The sequence below is a fragment of the Amblyomma americanum genome, chromosome 1, assembly GCF_052857255.1.
Source record: "Amblyomma americanum isolate KBUSLIRL-KWMA chromosome 1, ASM5285725v1, whole genome shotgun sequence".
NCBI lineage: Eukaryota > Metazoa > Arthropoda > Arachnida > Ixodida > Ixodidae > Amblyomma > Amblyomma americanum.
In genome coordinates, this window is record NC_135497.1 from 122908130 (window position 1) to 122929633 (window position 21504).

At 45.8% G+C, this 21504-nt stretch overlaps 1 protein-coding gene across 4 annotated transcripts in view; it reads right to left on the reverse strand.

Annotated features, from left to right (window-relative positions):
- LOC144113581 (uncharacterized) overlaps window positions 1-8147 on the reverse strand; it is a 36778-nt gene extending 28631 nt beyond the window's left edge. For all 4 annotated transcript variants that reach the window (XM_077646738.1, XM_077646739.1, XM_077646736.1 and 1 more), the window contains exon 1: window positions 8101-8147. In XM_077646738.1, coding sequence (XP_077502864.1) covers window positions 8101-8126 — 26 coding nt within the window. In that variant the 5' untranslated portion in view covers window positions 8127-8147. The remainder of the gene's footprint in view (window positions 1-8100) is intronic.
- Between the last annotated feature and the right edge of the window lie 13357 nt (window positions 8148-21504).

A 21504-nucleotide genomic window follows, 5' to 3' on the forward strand; every position in this document is an offset into this window, starting at 1 on the left:
GTGCTCACGACAAAACAAGCTCCGAACGGTCATGTTCTCACCTGCCCCGTAGGTGAGTACTGGTAAGATACAGCTGTTGTACACCTTTCTCGCGAGGGATATTGGTAACCTGCTATTCATGATATGAGAGAACCTGCAGCAGAATAGTGGGTGCAATTATGTTATGTATACAGAGAAACCCAATAAAACCACCAAAATGCTGCTGCAGAGATACTTCACACATTGCACACTGTTATAATAAGGTGGGAATGCTCTTCAGCCAATTGAAAACAGCGGGAAAGCTGACCAAGGAGTGCCCACATTTTGAATCTGCAACGTATCTGAAAACTTTCGAGTCAACAGCTCTGTGCAGCTTCCAAGTGCAGGCCAAGGTGACCATTAATCCCTTTGTTTTGCTGTATCGCTGATCTTTTAATCTAGTTTTAATGCCTGCCCTTTACCCAACACCTGCCATGCCACAGGATAACGAAACAGCATAGATGACAACAAATTTTAAAAACCTGTAATGGTGCTGCTTGCTGACAGATTGTGTGATGGTAACTATCACTAGCCTGCAGATTCTTAGGCAAGCCCTAGTGGAGCGCAAAACTGTGATCTATTTTTTTCAAAAACAGAAGTGGCGCCAAAATATGGAATTACTCCCTTGTTTCCTTCATATGTTTGTTCCTAAAGGTCTGCTCTTGTTGGTTCACTGAGATTCCTGAGCACCTTTTCCACTGTGAAAAAAAAAGTAGCAGTACGGACAAACCCAACCTCTGGAGGAATCTGGCCATTGGAGTCGCTTCCTGTGAATTAATGATAAAATGTAAGGTAAACTCCATTTGGAGTTTAATGCCCCGAAGCTGCACGAGGGCTTTGAGTCATGGTGCAGCGGAGGGCTTCGGATTAGTTTGGACAAACTGTGGTTCTGCATGTCGGCTGTGTGCGATGCAGCAGTGGACGGCTCCAGGTTCACTTAGACTACCTGTGGTTGTTTAACGTGCAAAATGACTTCCACAGTACACAAGTGCTCGTGTATTTCACCGCCATCGAAATGGGGCTGCACTAGCCAGGATTTGATCTCACAACCTTGGGTTCGGTGGCCAGAGGCATCGAGCTGCTGTAGCAGGTAAATGGGAAACGTGAGAGGCAAATGGGAAAAACAGCATTTTCCTCCTCGAAATGGCTTAATAGCATACGCAGGGCAGCGAATGTTAAATATCACGATATAGACTTCTGGTAAGCAACAGCACCATTGATTTGTTAGATGTCCTGAAAGGGTTCTCATGTGGTTCCTTTAATCTGTGGCATAGCGCATTTGGGCAAACAGGTGCTTATTACAGACTAAAAAGAGCACTTGTGCCACATTCTTCACATGCAGGCCTTCACTTTAGGAGCTGCGGTTGTAACACCAGTTTAAAAAGAAAAAGCAATTTGTGCACAGGTAGGCAACAAACCTCGAAAATTTTTTAGGAATTAGAGAAAAAAAAAGGGATATGCTCATATTCAAGCATTTTCATAACTTCTCTGCTGACAAAGGAATTATCCCACCTAGTTAAAACAATATGAAATATGTAAATGTAGAAGATTATTTCGCTTTTCATGATATCTGTGGCTTTCTTTCTACAGACTTGGTTAGCAATCGCCTATTCCTTGCAGGAAAAAATGAGCATTGAGTTTACAGTGCGCCAAAGAGACTGGCTCCTTCACTTTATTTTGGCCCTAGTGATGAATGTGCCGAAATATCAGGAGCACTAATAAAACACTGCACTGACAAAAATATTAACAGCCATTTCACACTCAAAATGCTCATTGTCACATTGAAACCTAAAACAGATAGCACGAAGAAGATACCAATTCTCATATTTTCAAGTAATCCTGAAACTCTGCATGTACAACATAGGTTATTTCAAAGAAACGTCCCTCTTTCTCTTAGAAACAAAAGAAATTCCTGATCTTACTTAGCTTAAGTTATGTCATAACAGAACTTCGCCCCACCACCCTCCTCCCCAAACTGCTCTGAATACCGAAGTACCCATCTACCAAAGATATTTACTTAACATTAATGAAATAAATAAGCTTTTAGAAATTATACTCGGGTGGTCTATGATCGGGTAAAAGCAGCAATCCTAGCAATACACTTATTAAAAAATGTATTCTTTAAGAAAATATAAGAAAAAAATGTTAGGTACAGAACAAGGCCTTTTTTCGGAGAAATATCACGCAGAGACGATGCCCCCACAACAGAAAAATTCATTGTTAAACAGCGTGGGAAGACGGGACATGCGAAAAAAAGACACACAACACATGCACTTACTCACAACTGATTTTTGTTCAGAGAAACTGTCCTCATAAGTTTTCTTTTCCAGGAAAAGCTCAACACCAATGTAAAAGCAAAAAAAAATACCACTCATCATACAAGACAGGGAAAAAAACATCCCTGTGGTGCAACCACACATGAAGTTAGAATGTTAGAGGATAATTTTTTTGCTTTGCGCAACCTACTCCCCCCACTGTAATGCCACTGTGGTGCTGTAGGTAAATAAATAAATAAATGAAGTTAAAAAAAAAGACGATTGTTAGAAAGTGAGATGAAAGTTAAATTTCACATGCAGTTGCGCCACAGCAATGGGGCGTGTTTTTTGACAGTCGTGTAGGATGAGTAGTATTAATTTTCTTTTGATTTTTTTCCTTTTTACGTTTGATTCTTGCTGTGTTTTTTCTGGAAAGGAAACTTTAAAGGACTGTTTTTCCAAACAAAAATGAGTTACGAGGCAGCGCCTATGTTGCGTGTCTTTCCTTCACATGTCCTATCTTTCTGCACTCTTTAACAATGAATCATTACCAACGTGCCCAAATCACAGCCTCAAGTATCATGGAAAGATTGTCCAAATCTGCAGCACTTAACAGTTCTGGCTTGCTCTAGAGCTTGACAGGCAAAATTACATCAATATTACTATAATTTTCCCACACTATTAACATGAAATATTTTTGGTGCCTGTTAATACAGAACAGCGTAAGGTAGGCCTTTACTGTCCAACTCAAGATTTGATAACCTGCTGCCACTCAACAGAAGGACCAGTCCCATCATGTGAACACTTCTTCAGAGCGCACATTTTAAGTCGCTTCTACATTCTTTGCAAATCCCAAGTGCTAGGTACAGGGTGTACAGCCTTTTGGATTCTTGCAGCTGTCGAGCATCCAGGAGATTTCCCTTGTGCAGCAGCACGCCAGAAGAAGGTCACTGAAAAATGTTTCATAAGGCCATCTTACTCGCAGGGTCACAGAGAATCAACTGACATTTGTAAGTAAAACAGCAGCACAGAAAAACAGCCCCAAAGACTAGCTCTCATCAAATTTGCCCACCTGAGTGACAGCAACATGTACAATCTGCATCACCCTGGTGTACAACTCTCAAGCAGCACATTGCCCCGCAAACAAAGGGAACCTTCACTCCAGCTGCTAGATTCTAGAGGAAATGATTGCACAGAAGTAAAGCAGCATAGATCAACAAAGCAAGTCGTAATGATCCCTTAACTAGAAGGCTACTGCCTAATTTCGGTGTTTAGTAATTGGTGTGCACTGCTTGACAGTACTACACAAAGGATGCCACAGACTGTACAGTGTGCTGAAGAAGCTTAACAAATTTGCAGGAACACTGATACCTACTAATGTGCACTCTTACAGAGATGGAAGGCCATGATAATTTTCTTTCTATGATTTTCCTGAGACAATTAGTAAAGACGCTGCTTGAGTACATATTGATACAGCTAACTTAAAGGTCTACAGACACCAAAATTTCACTTGTGTTTTTCCTTTCTTGAAATTAGTATACAGGGAACACTCCCTGGTATTCGTGTGCTACCGATAATTTATAAGTGAATTTCTTCTGATGCTGTTTCGGTTTCTACAACTGAACAAAAGCTGTGACATGAAAGGTTGGGCTAGGTCACCTGAGGCATGAAAAAACTGCAATACAACCACTACAATCCAATCTAGCACAACAAAATCACTGCTATACAGTCGTGAGGCAGGAATTTATGTCCTAATGTGATCTCCTTTTCCCTACTCACATTCTCCCGTGAACTTTATTAAGTTCCATCTCTGTAAGATTACTCAACAATCTGTGGTACAGTTTTAATTCATTGCAACGCTTTAGCCAGCCCGCTTCAAGAGCCAAAATGATAACAAACTAACCAGCGATTATACTGAATATTGCAGGCCTCACATCATCTAAAGTCACCTTTGCCCTCGCGGCCATCGTTGGGTTGATGAAACGAAAACAGTATGAGAGAAGAAATTTAGTTACTAATTATTTTGTGGCCATAGGCAAAAAAGCACCGTGGTGATCAATATGTTCTAATATTTTGAGCATAATTACAGAGAAGAAAACATGCAACTAAAATTAAGTGTCTGTACTTCATTAAATTCAGTCATTGTATGATAGCAGTACATTTAGATTCCTGAAAACAAATATGCACTCTCTAGATATCCGCACAAGAAAAAAGGCTCCTGTTCTGGAGATTTATGAATCCTGGGGCATGACACAGGCTGCATGGCCTATCCTCTGATTGACCAAGATAGGCAACATGTAAATGACTACACTTTTGTTGCGATTAGATCACTAACGAGTTGAGTACCTTGGTCACTGTCGAGCGTCTTGGTCATAGAAAAAATGACCACACTACTGAAAATAGAACCCCAGGTTTTAGTGGCAGCCAGTATCACAGCTCTAAAGTTGCACCGCTTTCGGACTAGGGTAATAACACCACCAAAACAAACTATTTTAAGGCAATGAAGAATTTCAACACTTCAGTTCTAAATTAAAATACAATTTCCATATTGCATGAGCCTTGTCCTGTGTGCTCAGCTGCTTCTTGATAAAGTTAAATAAGTTTTTTGCCTAAGACGACGAACACTTTGTTGTGGCCACAGATGCTCACCAGAGTAATCAAAAATACTTGCGCGAGACAGCACTATGTTGCTGCTTACACATGACAGTAATCTTGTGCAAGCAGCACTCACAGTCACATTAACACTGGTTGCACTGCAAGCATCAGAAATAGCAAGCTCACTTCTCAAAGAATAATTCATAAACAATGGAAATGCATGTGCAGAGTGAATAATAGGCCCTCTAAATTCCAATACAAGGTTTTAGATCGTTTTTTTTTATTTCACTCAAAGCTGTACCATGGCATGACAGATGATGGCTATGCTGTTCCAACCTGATCTTAGAAAGTGATGACACAGACTGCTGTTGAGAAGCATCGGAGGTGGCTGGTAGGTGTGCTGCGTGCACTGTAGGATAACATTATAACGTTGAATACGCTACCACTGGCTGGTGTGCTCTAGACACAGCCCTTAGTTAAATGCAGTGGGAATAAATAATAAGCAGTTTTCTATTTGCAATATCAAAACTTCCAGTAAAAAAATTGTTCTTTTTAACTACCTTCCATTCATAAAACCAAATCAAAATGGCTTTATAGGCAGCATTTGCATAGGTGTTAGTTTTTTTTAAATACATCTGCCGAGCTCATTCAAGAACTAGAATTGCACTACTTTCGCCCACATGTTTTTGGCACACTATATTGCAAACAATGAAAGAGGCAGGCGCAGCTGCGAATCACACCAACACGCCAACATTCACATTTGTGAGGAACGATGCAAATAAATCATTTTCATGACACATCTACATATCTGCCTAGGTAAGATAAACAATGAAATATACGTTGTAAACCCAGGCAGTTGAGACACACCTAGCGGAGCTACAATAATGCATGCTTGAAGCATGTAAGGGAATTTTTACTTCTATAGGGCTCATGCAGCATGGTGGTAAATAAAAAATGCAGCCGCTGACAAAGTACTCAAATGTGCAACAATGCACACACTAGTAAAGAGTCGTACAGTAGCCGGCAACAGTGAGCTGGCAGTCAACAATATGATAGCAAAGGCTCAAGTTAGACGCAAATGCTTTCCCTGTGTTAATGGCCTGTTCTACACAGTGAGCAACCAACTCATGCCGGTTAAACCTTGCATAAGACTGCACGGTTTCCGTGAAATGCACTACAGAAAGCGTTATCAGGGAGCCTTTTTATAAGCCCAGCAAGTGCAAATTTTCCTCAGCATTTTTCCTGCATACAGAATACAAAAGGCTTACTGCAGTTCCTTCAGTCAGCTAGATTTGGCACCCCGAAAGCGCACCGGGTTGAACGGCACATAGAAAACGATATCTAGCTAACTGTATGCCTTAATTAAGCGGTTCTGGGCGACCGCCCCGCAAAAACGTAGCCTCAATTCAATACTCGCTAATCGAGAAAGTGATGAAGTGCCGCCTATGTTTTAAATCACGGCGCAGTGAAAGTTACGCACAAAGAGCTATTCACACTCAGATGTGATGAGCCCAAAATAGAAGCGAAAGCATTGGAAATCACACGGCCCAGGAGCCCCCAAGCTGCGTGTACGTACACATTGCCGCGAAACTGCAGAACGATAGCACAAACTGCTGAACGGGGCCTACTCACTTTAGAGCACATCGATGACACAGCATGATTTTGTGCGCAACGCTGCATCGTCACAGAAGCGATTGGTGCCGCTATAAAAGAAACACCTGCTCTGCTCCCGAACCGGTATCATCGGATGCTGGCATTCTAGCGCGGCATGTCCGAGTACACAACCGCCACCGCCTTAAAAAAGCAAGAGACGCTCAGGCGCGCACGGGCGACCGCCCGTTGTTGCATCATACCAGAGCGGGGCTAAAACCGCTAAGAATAAACAAAACAAGTATCCGTAATATATTTCACAAGCTCATTTACCGCTCAGGCACACAAATGCAATTAATTTGCAAGTACAGACTCACCTTGCAGCACGGTTGCGACGAATCCTCAAAGGTACCCGTGGAAGCAGCTCATGTTAAAGCGAGCGCGCTTCGATGGGGCTTCTCCGGCGGGAGGATGCATGGTTGCCTTTCTGCATCTAAACTTGCGCCATCATCAGCAAAGTTCTGCGTTCGTCGCTTCGAGCCAAAAGAGCAGATATTAAACCACTAAAATAACTTAATGTACCGCCAACAGTGATGAATAGTACCAAAGCGCAGTGTTTAGGTTCCGTGTTAAATGTAGCTCGGCAGTGAAGGTAGGCTCCACATCGAGCCGTCTGCTTTTTGAGAGACGGCACATGGCGATCTTACGTAAATGAAATGTTTTAGTACGCAGCTGAACCGTGATGTTGGCAGCCGAGGTGTTGCTTCAAGCGATGAACGACATGTAGCACTCGCAAATCACTTTGCGGATGTTCTTCAAGTGGCACTGCCAACGTAAACTCTAATGCACGAAATAACCAGCGCTGCGAACCACCTACGAGGGAGGCGAAAAACAGCTAAGTGACATGAAGAAGTCGATTTTTTTAAAAAAAAGCTATATGCTTATTGCCTGCATAGTACGTACAAAAATGCAGAGCCTACCACAACAGCAAGTTCACGCAAGTTAATCGTTAAGGCGTGTGGCCTAACGTTACCCTTAGACGACGAACGCTGATCTGAGCTCGTCGCTCAGCGTAGTCAAAATCGAGTCGAAGGCTATCGATTCCGTTTCGGCCGCAAAGGACCAATAAACTTTTACTAGTGTAATGGCCACTTTGCAACAAACATTATGGTGCCAAATAGGGGAATCAAGCGGCTCGCCATGATTATATATTTCGTTCACCTGTCTGGTAAAACTAACCTGCGTTCTAGAACTGTAGGTTAAGCCTAACATGGTCATCCTCGAATTGCCACCGTTCCGAGGCGCAGTCTGATACATCAGAGCGACTCGTAGAGCTCAACGACGTGCCCGACGGAAATTGCTGACTGGCGTCAGGTGGCACAAAGCCTAGCCGCGTACGCAGGGCTTTTTAAGAAGCTGGCTAAAAGCAAAGCTGTCAAAAACTACGGGCTCAATCAGCAGTGCTTGTCTAACAGATTCGGCATCTTGGTGCGCTTTGGACATCACCGATATGCTTGGCGCAGGTTTCAGAGCAGCGCTAACCGCCGTTATAACACATTTTAATATCAAATATAAATAAAGTTTTTCCTCCTCCTCCTCCTCGCGCACGTAAGCCTTCTAACAAGCACATTTAACTACTCACGGGATTTTTGGCAATGTCCGGCTCATGTTTTCTTCACACAACTGCCGTCTCACAATTGGCTTCGCACCGACGAACGCGCCAAGACTACCCCGCAGCAAATTTTTTTTTTTTCAGGGCTATATCGTCATTGGTTGTTCTATGGTACTGTACGTAGGCACGACGCTGATTGGCCGCAATTTCCAACTCTTCGTAACGGCGTCGCTGTACTCCTCCCCTTTTCCTTTTATTATGCTCATTTTCTTTCGCCTTCCTCTCAGCTTTCATCTCCGTCTCCTTTCAACCAGTGTTGGCGGTAACGCATTACAAGTAACAGCCTTAGCGGTAGTAATAATAATAATAATGATTGTTTTTTTGGGCGGGAAAGGAAATGGAAATGGCGCAGTATCTGTCTCATACATCGTTGGACACCTGAACCGCGCCGTAAGGGAAGGGAAAAGGAGGGAGTGAAAGAAGAAAACTGTCTGTGGTTTAGCTCTGGTTAACCCAAGTCGAATTGCGAAAGCTTCGTTTCCTCGGCACGTCGTCTACGCAGCGTCTCATACCGACGCTCTCGAGAATTCAAAGCGGTCTCTTCCGCAGTTGAAGAGTCACTAAGGGAGGTGTCACTTCTTCTAGCCGCATCTGCGTTACGACGCTTCTCGAGTCTTGCGGCGCGTTCTTCTGGCGTCTCTTGAGCGCGTTGTCCCTTGCTCGCTTCGTTCTGTCGTTGTTGCGTCTCTTTCGCGCTCTCCATAACGACTGCAATATGCACGCCGTTTAGCTAAACGTTGTTCCCGCTCTTCATCCGTTTCTTCCGCACGCTGCCGCTTCTTAGCTGCAGCACATCGTTGCAGCTTCACCTTATACACATCATCCGACATACCGTGTAGGATTCGCTGGGACGACTGCGACGAGCCGAGTTGGGGGGCCGCTTTTCCACAGCTGGCATGACGTCAGGTAGATCGAGCGCCTCCCCCACGGCAGCGGCGCGTGGAGGATTCGCTGGGACGATCGCGACGAGCCGAGTAGGGTGGGTGGGGGGGCGCTTCTCCACAGCTGGCATGACGTCAGGTAGAGCGAGCGCCTCCCCCACGGCAGCGGCGCGTGGAGGATTCGCTGGGACGATCGCGACGAGCCGAGTAGGGTGGGGGGGGGGGGCGCTTTTCCACAGCTGGCATGACGTCAGGTAGAGCTAGCGCCTCCCCCACGGCAGCGGCGCGTGGAGGATTCGCTGGGACGATCGCGACGAGCCGAGTAGGGTGGGGGGGTGCGCTTTTCCACAGCTGGCATGACGTCATGTACAGCGAGCGCCCCTCGCGGCAGCGGCGCGCAGCTGCAGCATGGAGGATTCGCTGGGACGATCGCGACAAGCCGAGTTGGGGCCCCGCTTTTCCACAGCTGGTATGACGTCACACATAGGTCATGCTAAGGGTCAATGATGGATTCTCAGGGACGACGGCCAAGAGCGGAAACCTCGAGCAGTATTGCTTTCGCAATAAAAGAGGTGCCGTAGTGGAGGGCTCCGGAATAATTTCGACCACCTGGGGATCTTTAATGTGCACTGACATCGCACAGCACACGGGCGCCTTAGCGTTTTGCCTCCATAAAAACGCAGCCGCCGCGGTCGGGTTCGAACCCGGGAACTCCGGATCAGTAGCCGAGCGCTGTAACCACTGAGTCACCGCGGCGGGACTCACTCGCGTTACCGGTAACGCGCAGCTTTTTTTTCGGTAACTTTGTAACGTACTCGTTACCATTTCGGAACTTTAACGGGTAACGTACTTTCGTTAACGTTTTTCGGTAACGTGAGGTGCCATGTCACTAGTTACATTTTATTCCAATTGTCCTCCCATTCGCCCATTTTTCAGAAAGAAAAGCGCAGAGCACCTAAAGTGATGTTGTAAATAAACAAAATGTACAGGTGGTCGGAGGACTCTTGTTGCATGCCAGAAAACATCTGCCCTTGGAGACGCGTCCAGCTAAAAAAGAAGACAGAATACCCATAAAGCACGAAACACGTAAACGAACGCGCATTCACACACTTGCCTTCACCTACCCCCCCCTTCCCAAACCACTCACACACAACTAAAGAGTGGAAGCATGCCGAGCATTCTGGAACATCACATTTTTCAGAATTACTGTAAATTTGTTGAGAGCTGAGTGATGTTTTCTTTGTGAAATTAGAATTGATGATGAAGTGTCATTTTATGCCTAATGTCACATTCAGAAAATGGCTCACAGAGTAAGAAGCCATATCATGTAACTCTACAGGCAACTTTAGGCCACTATAACATTGATAAGTTTCTACACATTTGTGCAAAATATTCTTGTTAAATCGGTTATTTCGGGTAAAAGTGTTGTTTGGGCTAGAAGTTTTATATGAAATATGAGCTCATAAAATTGTTATCGTGAGTTCTTGTAGCAAAGACGCACTAATTAAAATTTATGGCCGTGGAGTAACGGCAATGTAACGTGCGGTACTTTTTTTCGGTAACGGTGACGCGTTACATTTTTTTTTTGTAGCTAACGTAGGGAGGTAGCGTGTTCCTTTTTTTAGCGTAGCAAGTAACGTATTTAGTTACTTTTTTTCGGTAAAGCCTACAACGCTGTTTTCAACCCTGTCCCTTTTCTATCAGCTTTAAAGGCAGAAAGCTGGGCTAGTTGGTGTTTAGATCGAGAGGACATAGTAGTCGCGCTAAAAAAACAAAAAAAAACACAAGGACGAAAGAATAGAAGTAGACAACACAGGCGCCTGTGTTGTATACTTCTATCCTACCGTCCCTGTGTTTTTTTTAGCGCTTCTACTATGTCCTCGCAATTTTATCAGGTGTTTTTTTCCCGCTTTTGAAACGGCAATACCCGTCCTGACGGAAGCGCATTTATGATTCTGGTAAAAGTCAAGGCCTCACCTTTAAAATAAGACATGACAGAATGACATCCGGAAAAAAAACTTACACTTTCGATCACGTCAATAACACCGTAGTTGAACAGCATCCCTAGCAATCACTTCATCAGAAACACAGTACAAAACAGGCTCCCCGTTTTCAATTATCTTCCCTATTTACTAATATCCGCAGTGTCATTCCCAAACATGACGCTTTAAGCAGCTTAGTTGAATCATGTTCCGCTAATGTTCTTTTTTTAACCGAAACCTGGCTTACATCTGCTATCTACGCCGTCGAAATATTACCCTCTCTTCCTAACTGATATTTTTCGATCAGATCGCAGAGACATGCGAGGTGGGGGAGTCCTCATAGCCACTGATTGCTCGTTACATTGTTCGCACGTAAACATTTCAAGTCCTTTGGAAATGGTCTGGCTTTGCTGCGATCAATCTTACCCTCGAGTTCTGATCGGAGTTTGTTATCGCCCTCCTAACCATGACTTCATTTAGTGCTCTGCTTCATGACGCTTTGAACAGATTAAAAATCCTCTATCCAAACACTCCGATCTTATTTTTCGGTGACTTCAATTTTCCTTCCATAATTTGGTCTGATCTTGCATACACTCTCTCAGAAAATAATCTTGATAGCGAATTTGTTCAGACCTGCCTTACTTTTGGGTTAGAACAAATAATAGATCAGCTAACTAGAAGAACAAATCATTCTGCTAACATTCTGGACCTTGTGCTGACATCCCAACCTAGTAGCTTTTCACCTATAACTTATCTAGATGTGCTTAGCGATCACCTGGCTATTCAACTACTTTTTCATGTCATCTACAGAATAACAAAAAGAAAACACTTACCCTATATTATAAAGGAGATTACAGCAGTTTTAACCATGACCTCGCTGCTTTCCTCGATAGCTTTGCCCCTGATTTTCAAGTTCGTTCACTGAAATCAAATTGGTTACTTTTTAAGTCCGAAATAAACGCCTTATCGGTATACACATTCCTACTATCACAATAACAGAGCGACCTAGTTCCCCATGGTATAATAAAACACTAAGAAGATTAAACAACAAAAAGAAACTATTATTTCGTACAGCTAAAGCTACTAACATGGCGCACGCTTGGAACAAATATTTCACTGCCTCCGCTAACTATGACACCGAAGTAGCCAAAGCTAAGGGTAACTTCTTTTCTTACACCTTGCCTAATATGCTGCATAATAACCCAAAGCGCTTCTGGCAAACTATTACTGTCTCTACGTCTAGCGCAATTTCACTAACTGATCATTCTGGACTTACATATTCTGATTTAGAGGTTCCAAATATCCTAAATGATCAGTTTTGCTCTGTATTCACTGATGAACCTCTCGATAACCTCCCTGAAGTCCATTCTCTTAATTATTCTCCTATGGAACACATTATCTTTGAGCCAAGTGGAATATTAAAATTATATAATCATTACCAAATTCATCATCTTCTGGTGTTGACGGCATCAACCCGAAAATCCTGAAAAATACTAACGCTTGGTGTAATGTCATATTATTTCAGCAGTCGCTTTCTTCGTCTTCACTACCACGCGATTGGAGGATTGGGAAGGCCATTCGAGTCTACAAAAAAGGTAAACGATCATCACCACTTAATTACTGACCAATCTCGTTAAGAAATGTTTGCTGTAAAATCATGGAACATGTAATATATTCCCATACTTCCAAGTTTCTATCATCGCATAACTTTTTTCATCCTAATCAACATGGCTTCCGCAAAGGTCGTTCCTGTGATACACAATTCGCTCTCTTCCTTAATGACATACATGAATGTCTAGATCATAACGTTCCTACGGATGCCATATTCATAGAATTTGAAAAAGCCTTTGATAAAGTCCCTCATGCATGCCTCACTCATAAATTTCACGCCTAAACCTTCATCCTTTGGTTCTGAATTGGATCCGTGCTTTCTTAATGGACCGTTATCAATTCTGTCACGCTAATTCTCATTCGTCATCACTTTTCCCTGTTCTGTCTGGTGTTCCGCAAGGATCTGTCTTAGGCCCCCCTCTATTTCTTATTTATATAAAGGATTTGCCCTCTAAGATTACTTCTAACATACGGCTATTTGCTGACGATTGTGTCATCTATCGCCAAATGATCAGCCAGTCCGGCAATACCATCTTCCAAGAAGACCTGCCACGCATCCAAGAGTGGTGTAAAACCCGGCTAATGTCATTAAATTCTGCTAAAACTTCCCTTCTTTCATTCCACCGCCGGTGCAACCACCAGGATGCAATTTATACAATTAACAACCTTCCCATTAAATCAGTAGATTCCTATAAATATCTCGGCATCCATTTAAGTAAAAATCTAACCTGGTCGCAACACGTTCACCATGTAACCAATTCAGCTAATCAGGTTTTAGGGTACCCGCGCCGTAACGTTGCCTTGGCACCGCCTTCCATAAAATTGCTTGCTTACTTAACATTTGTACGGTCGAAATTGGAGTTTGCATGCGCCGCCTATGATCCTAACTTTGCTAACCTCATTGACACGCTCGAATCCGTCCAGAATCACGCTGAAAGATTCATTGGTTCTAATTTTTCATATCACACCAGCGTTTCCGCACTAAAGTTTCAGCTTAATCTCCCCACATTGGCCTGCCGTTGCAAGATCTCCCGTCTTTCCTTATATCATAAATTTTACCATACCTTTAATCATGAAGTTATTCCTATCACGCGCGTTCATTGTATTTCCCGTAATTGTCACCCTAACGCCGTCTACCCTGTGAAAGCCCGCACCGAAACATATCACCAGTCTTTTTTCCTGAAAACAGACACGAGATTGGAATGACCTTCCATCAGAAGTGGTAACCATCATCGACTTCAGCAGATTCAAAACCGCCATCGAAGGTCATCTGTATCCGTGCTAATTGCCTTTTCAACTCACCCCTCATGCAATATCCCTTGTGTACCTTTGAGGAACAAACTAATGAATAAATAAATATAAATAAAGTCTGCCATGCGCTAAACCTGCCATCATTAAGGATGTGGCCGTCCTCGGAAGGGTGCGTTGCAGCGACCACAGAATGGTAAGGTCTAGAATTAGCTTAGACTTGAAGAGGGAACGGAAGAAGCTAGCGAAGAAGAAGACCATTAACGAGTTAGCCGTAAGAGGGAAAGCACAGGAGTTTAGGATAGCGCTGCAAAACAGATACTCGGCTTTAACTGAGGAAGATTATCTTGATGTTCATTCAATGCACGATAACCTGACATCAATAATTACGGAGTGCGCAGTAGAAGTAGGCGGTAGGACAGTTCGAAAAGATACCGGGAAGCTATCTCAGGTGACGAAAGATCTGATTAAGAAGCGCCAAAACATGAAGGCATCTAACACTACCGATAGAATAGAACTAACGGAGCTATCAAAGTTAATAAATAAGCGCAAGGTAGCCGACATAAGGAAGTTTAATATGGAGAGAATCGAGCATGCTATAAAGAACGGAGGTAGCCTAAAAACAGTGAAGAGGAAACTAGGCATAGGTAAAAACCAGATGTATGCATTAAGAGACAAGCAGGGCAATGTCATTAGCAATATGGATAAGATAGTTAACGTAGCCGAAGAGTTCTACACAGACCTGTACAGTAGCCAATGTAATCAGAGCGCTAATGAGAAAGACAGCAGTGCACAGCAATGCGTCATCCCGCCAGTAACGAAAGATGAAGTAAAGAAAGCCTTAGAAGCAATGAAAAGGGGAAAATCAGCTGGGGAGGATCAGGTAACAGCAGATCTGTTGAAGGATGGAGGGGACATCGTGCTAGAAAAACTAGCCACCCTGTATACGCAATGCCTTATGACCTCGACTGTACCAGAAGCTTGGAAGAATGCAAACATTATCTTAATTCATAAGAAGGGAGACGCCAAGGACTTGAAAAATTACAGGCCGATCAGCTTACTATCCGTTGCCTACAAAGTATTTACTAAGGTAATCGCTAATAGAGTCAGGGCAACGTTAGACTTTAATCAACCAAATGATCAGGCAGGCTTTCGTAAAGGATATTCTACAATAGATCATATTCACACTATCAATCAGGTGATAGAGAAATGCGCAGAATATAACCAACCTCTATATATAGCTTTCATTGATTACGAGAAAGCATTCGACTCAGTGGAAACCTCAGCAGTCATACAGGCATTGCGTAATCAGGGGGTAGAAGAGCCTTATGTCAAAATACTGGAAGATATATATAGCAACTGCACAGCTACTATAGTCCTCCATAAAGTCAGCAATAAAATTCCAATAAGGAAGGGCGTCAGGCAAGGAGACACGATCTCGCCAATGCTGTTCACCGCATGCTTGCAGGAGGTATTTAGAGGCCTGAATTGGGAAGAGTTGGGAATAAGAATAAATGGAGAATACCTAAATAATCTGAGATTTGCTGATGACATTGCCTTGCTGAGTCACTCAGGAGGTGAACTGCAAATCATGATCAACGAGTTAGACAGGCAGAGCAGATCGATGGGTCTAAAAATTAACATGCAGAAAACCAAGGTAATGTTCAACAGCCTAGCAAGGGAACAACAGTTCACAATTGGCAGCGAGAGCCTAGAAATGGTGCCGGAATACGTCTACTTAGGGCAGGTAGTGACAGCTGATCCGGATCATGAGAGGGAGATAACTAGAAGGATAAGAATGGGGTGGAGCGCATATGGCAAATTCTCGCAGATCATGAGTGGCAGTTTACCAATTTCCCTCAAGAGGAAAGTGTACAACAGCATAATCTTACCGGTACTCACCTACGGGGCAGAAACGTGGAGGCTAACGAAAAGAGTTCAGCTTAAGTTAAGGACAACGCAGCGAGCCATGGAAAGAAAAATGATAGGTGTAACGTTAAGAGATCGGAAGCGGGCAGAGTGGGTGAGGGAACAAACACGGGTTAATGACATCCTAGTCGAAATCAAGAGAAAGAAATGGGCTTGGGCAGGGCATGTAATGCGAAGGCAAGATAACCGCTGGTCTTTAAGGGTAACGGAGTGGGTTCCAAGAGAAAGTAAGCGTAGCAGGGGGCGGCAGAAGGTTAGATGGGCGGATGAGATTAAGAAGTTTGCAGGCAAAGGGTGGATGCAGCTGGCAAAGGATAGGGTTAATTGGAGAGACATGGGAGAGGCCTTTGCCCTGCAGTGGGTGTAGTAGGGCTGATGATGATGATGATGATGATGATGAAAGTCTGCCAGGAAGTGTTTGTTGCGCAGGTGAGATGGAACGGATGGAACTTGATCCGTTGCGTGCAGAACGACGTGGCCATGGTACTCGCTGGCTCAACTGGAAACGTCGTTCTGTCCGTACGGAAAGTAAACGGCATGCAAGTGTTCGTGCATTTCGAAATAAATCAATGCTTCCTTCTGCTCTTTTTCGCCTACGATTGGCTTGTTGCGCCAATGGTGCTGAACGTACTGTCGCAAGCTGAAGTTTGGTGATCACGGGGGCGGTGCCGTGAACTGCATGCAAACGCTGTCCAACGGTGTTTTCCTGGCGTGGCGTCGACGCGCAGGTTCTCGCTTCGCAGAGGTTGTTCTCGCAGGTTCTCGCGTCGACTCGCGTCGCAGAGGTTGTTTCTTACCCGCTGGCCTGCTGCTCCGGTAGTTCGTCTCGACGAGCCGAGCATTTTGTGCGACGGAAGCGCGGCGGGGAGCTTGGGTGCACCTGTTGTGTTAACGGTGGGGCGCGAGGGAAGAACTATAAATATGTCGCCTTAACCAATAGTTCTCAGGCCACTGTAACTATTGCACTAGAGGTTGCATTGCGTTGCTGTGGCACTGCCTGCGTGCGTCTACAATCGGTGGTGTTGGGCAGTTCCGTGCCAGTTCCCTTCGGGTGTTCCTGGGTGCGTTCACAGATACTCGAAGCCTTGTAGCACATGCGGTCGTCGTCTCAAAAGGTCTCTCTGGCGATTCTTTTCTTATGCAGTATGCATTCTCAAGGGTTCACGGAGAGATGCCCAATCTGTCCGCACGCACAGATCTTGTTCTCCGCGTCGATATTTTCCTGTTTCAAATGCATGCAGCGGTTAGTCGTCTAGCCGACTTGTCTTTATTCTTACACGTGACTTTATGGGAACATGGCACTCCAAGATGCTGTTGCGCAGTCTTTCTACCCGGCTTACGCCGCAGCCCGCGCGGCCATCCCACCTTGTGCGCGCCCTCCAAATCTCCGTTACGTGCAGCTTTGCGCTGTTTGGAGTCTCGTCTGCGTTCGCCGCGGCCTCCGTCCATCTCTGGTGAAGCCCGCACCCTCTCCCTGCGCATCAACAGGCCGGCTCCCACGCCACGAGCGTCCGCTCTCGCGGAAGCTCCGGCATCAAGCGCGCCTACCCTGGAAGTGGAGTTCTTTATTCCACACCGCTCAGCATTGCGCTGCGCCGCAGCTCATTCTCATTCTGTTGTCGGCCTTTCACTCCCTCCTTTATCCCTTCCCTTACGGCGCGGTTCAGGTGTCCAACGATATATGAGACAGATACTGCGCCATTTCCTTTCCCCCCAAACCAATTATTATTATTACGTCGGCCTACACGTCCCAAGTGGCCGCGCGCTTCCCACTTTCCAGAGCTTCTACCTCAGCGGCGGCCCCGTGAACCGATGCACCGAGCCGTTCCAGGAGTGCGGGACTTGTCACGTCCAAGTCACAGTCCACACTTCAGTGCCACCATTCCTACTACCCCCCCCCCCCCCCCTCTCCTGCTTTATTAGCGGCAGCAGTCTGCGCCTGCTCACAGAGCCAGCACTCCTTCTCCACTACTTGTCAGCCGCACTCCTCTCGAGGCGCAATCTCTTCCTCATTGTAGGGTACTATACGCAGTGATTTGCACTGGAAAACGTTTATTGCCAGCACTGAACCCTATGCAGGCAATATACTAGATGGCATCGAGCCCATGGCTCTCTGCGACTTTGTGAGCCCACTCAGTGGCCCAGACTTGCGTCAACGGGTTTGAGCTGTTCTAGAGAAGGGACTTGTAGTAGTAGGTCCGCCGGTGGCGGCGCCTTTTTACAGCTCCATAGAATGTGATCGTATCCGGCTATCTCGCCGCATTTTTTGCAGGTTAGATTGTATTGCGTTGGATACATGTGTGCTTGTGTCGACGGGCTAAAAGAGGCTCGCGTCTGGAGCCGACGCCACGTTACCTCCTGGCTTTTGTCGAGCTTCTTGTCTGGTGGCGGATAAATCCTCATTTCCAGTTTAAACTGATAGGTGTAGTCGTGAAAGGATATGAATGCATCTCTCGTGGAACTTGGGGACTCAACCCGGCTCACTGCTCGGCTGACATAACCTCGAGCTATACTGTAAGCCAACTCGTTTCTCCTTTTCCCCGAGTGTGCCGACACCCATATCAGTTCCACCTCTCTACGGTTCCAGTCTTGATGTCTTAGGATTCGTTCTGTCTCCTTGGAGATCATACCCCGCGCGAAATTATTTATAGTGACCTTGGAGTCGCTAATTAAGGTGACTGCTTTGGTGCTGACCATTGCCATGTCGATAGCCGCCCCTACCGCGGTCCCCGAGTTCTTTGTTTTGACCGAATCGGCCGTATAGTTTCACCTGAGTCGTTCGCGCCCATGACCACAGAGGAGTCGCTTCCTTCGTATTTCGCCGCGTCTACGCAGGCTGTCTATTTCGAACGTTCTAGCTTGGCTTCAAGGGCCTTTGCTCTTGCTCTCCTCCTGCATTCGTGTAAAGCAGGGTGCATGTTTTTTGGAATTGGTTTAATTGTGAGCAATTTCCTCACTTCTGTCGGTAGTTTTGCCTGCGCTTTCTTTCCGGGATTCTATCATCTAGTCCTAGGTTGCTCATGATCTTCCAACCCGCGAGTGGGGTTGCGAGCCTTCTTAATTGTGCAAATAGGTGTGCCTCGCATAGTTCCGTGATGGTGTTGTATACCCCCAGTTTAAGAACTCTTTCCATAGGGGCGCAGTGGGGCAGCCCCACAGCTGTTTTATATGCCTGCCTTATGATCCTCTCTATTTTTTCTTTTCCGCCAGCCCTAGCTTGAGGTAGGGGACGGCGTATACTATCCTGCTTATCACAAAAGCCTGAACCATTAGGCACTGTTAAGATCGGCGCCAGCGGAGCTCATCATTAGCAACGAAGACGGCATCTCTCACCTGCTGGAAGCCAACGCTAAGCTTCTTCGGGATGATCCTGAGCCACGCGACAAGGATCGCTCCCACGTTCCCGACCCGAGTACCCCGAAGAACGATTCCGGGCGAAGCGGAGAGGCCGCCGCAGTGATCGAGCGGCAGCTAATATCCCAAATGGTCGTTACTAAGTGGGGGAACTAATGCGGCCTGGTTTCCGGTAGAAGACGGTCGGCGTGGGAAAACGGCGGCGGATTAGCGGGCATCGTCCGCCAGCCTTCGCAGGCATCGCCAAGAACGAAGCATCCCTTTCGGCTACTGGACCCGACCGTGCGATCTTGTCCGGCGCGTCGGCTGACATCTAAAGAACAGGTGTCAGCACCGCGTGGGAACTTTCGGCTGGCTAGAAAACATCACCCTCCGAAGTCGGAGTGGACCTGAGGGCATCCTCCCCTCTCCCTGGATCGACACGTGACGAGGGCGTGTCCCTATGTGCGGTGGTGCGTGTTTGTGCGCGATAATGCGTTTTAGGCCACTCCCACCCTGCGTAGACGTTCTAAACCTGGAGAATCTAGGGACGGAGAACTGTATGAAACTGAACGGCGATGTGCAGTGAAAATCATGCTCCTTTTGGGATGCTCCATTTAGGGATCATCCTCGATGCTCCTTAAGCCTCCTTTTGCATCCTGATTGGGATCATTCCTCCCGCAAATATGTAAATAAACCCTCTCGTAACCTTCCTCCCATCATCCAACTCCTTTAACTCGTCGGCAGTCCTGTCCTGGTGGTAGTGGCGGTGTTCGGAGCAAGCGTCGTTCCTGACCTGTGGTCCCGTCGAGACCGACTCCGATCCCCACATCCAACAGCACAGATCTTTCTCTTTGACTCCTGTCTTTTGTTATCTATTCGCTTTATGAGCCTGGTAGTGATGTCAATTGTCGACTTAAGTCTGTTTATTGTCTCAGTGTGTTCTTTCTGTTGTCCTGGATTATCAGTCCCAGGACTCTGATTTTGTCCACTCTAGCTACCGGTGTCTCATTGATCTGTACGAGAATGTCTCCTGCGTAGGTATTGCGTTTGCTCGCTCCCCGGATCACCAGAAGTCAGGACCTGCTTGGCGAGCATTTTAACCCTGCCCATCCCGCGTATTCCTTGACAATATCGATCGCCTGTTGGAGATTTTCTGCTATTTCCCCATCGTTGCCTGTGTGCATTCATATTGTTATGTCGTCCGCATATAGCGCATGCTTTATCCCTTTGACAGCCTTCAATAGTGGCGGTAGGTTCTTCAACGCCAGGTTGAATAAGAAAGGAGAGCACTGAGCCGTGCGGGGTGCCGTTGTCTCCTAACTTAAAAGTTTCGGTTTTGAACCAATATACTCAGGGATTACGTTTTTTAGCAATGCTGTAGAAGCTAGCCAGGAAAAGGAAGGACACGCGCTTTTGTCCCTGTGCCGTGGGATGCGGATTGTTCATTGTTCGGGCTAGTGGTGCGGAGGGTGAAAGGTGGAAGGTACGGAGCCGAACCAACACCCATTGGAGAATTCAAATTCTCTAGTGGGTGTTAGCCGAACACCTCACCCCCTCTCCTTTTCCACGGCATGGGGAAAGAAGCCCGTCTCCTTCCCTTTCCTGGCTAGCCTCTGCTACATTGCAAAAAAAAAAAAAAATATACCATGCGCGTGACGATGGCTGCGCCACCCGTCGGCAAGCCTGCGAAGCGAGGGTGATCGCGTATATCGCTTTCTCTGTACATGTTAATGCGCTTTTGCGATGCGCTTGTTATAATAGCTTACATCGTGTGGAGTATTGATTAGTTGCGAATCTATTTTCATATAAGCCTTCAGTGATATAAAGGAACGTACTTCTGCGTAGCTGGCTGCTTGAAAACTTTTAAAACTAACTCCCCAGGAACACGCTCTCGCGGCCTCTCCGCGCCTTCTCTCGACAGCGTTAGATCGCGGCTGTTCGACAAAGAAAATAAAATTGCATCGCGTTCAATTTGAAAGCTGGAGTGTTCATTGCCTTTCTTGTATTTCTCTCTCTCTCTCTCCCCCCCCCCCTCCCACATTCGGGGATAGTAGTCGTCTTGCTATGGCTCGCAACATGCAAAACAGGCGCGCTGTTTGCAAATGCTACAGATCGCCTGCCTTTCCATGTAAGTGCGCTTTTAAAGAAAAAAGAACTTCGATACGAGCCGAGGGACGCGGAGCCAAACTGTAAATGGCTCACTGCTTATGTATGCTCCTAACAATGAGGTGGCTGTATACATCGAGAAGCAGCTGACGGCTTAGAAGAATGCACCACACAAGACCGCGTACCCGCGCCTATCTGTCGCTCCACTCTGAAGTTACACCTGACTGCAGCCTCTCACTTTCAAATTATCGGTGGGCGCTCTTCACTAAGCACTTGTTGAT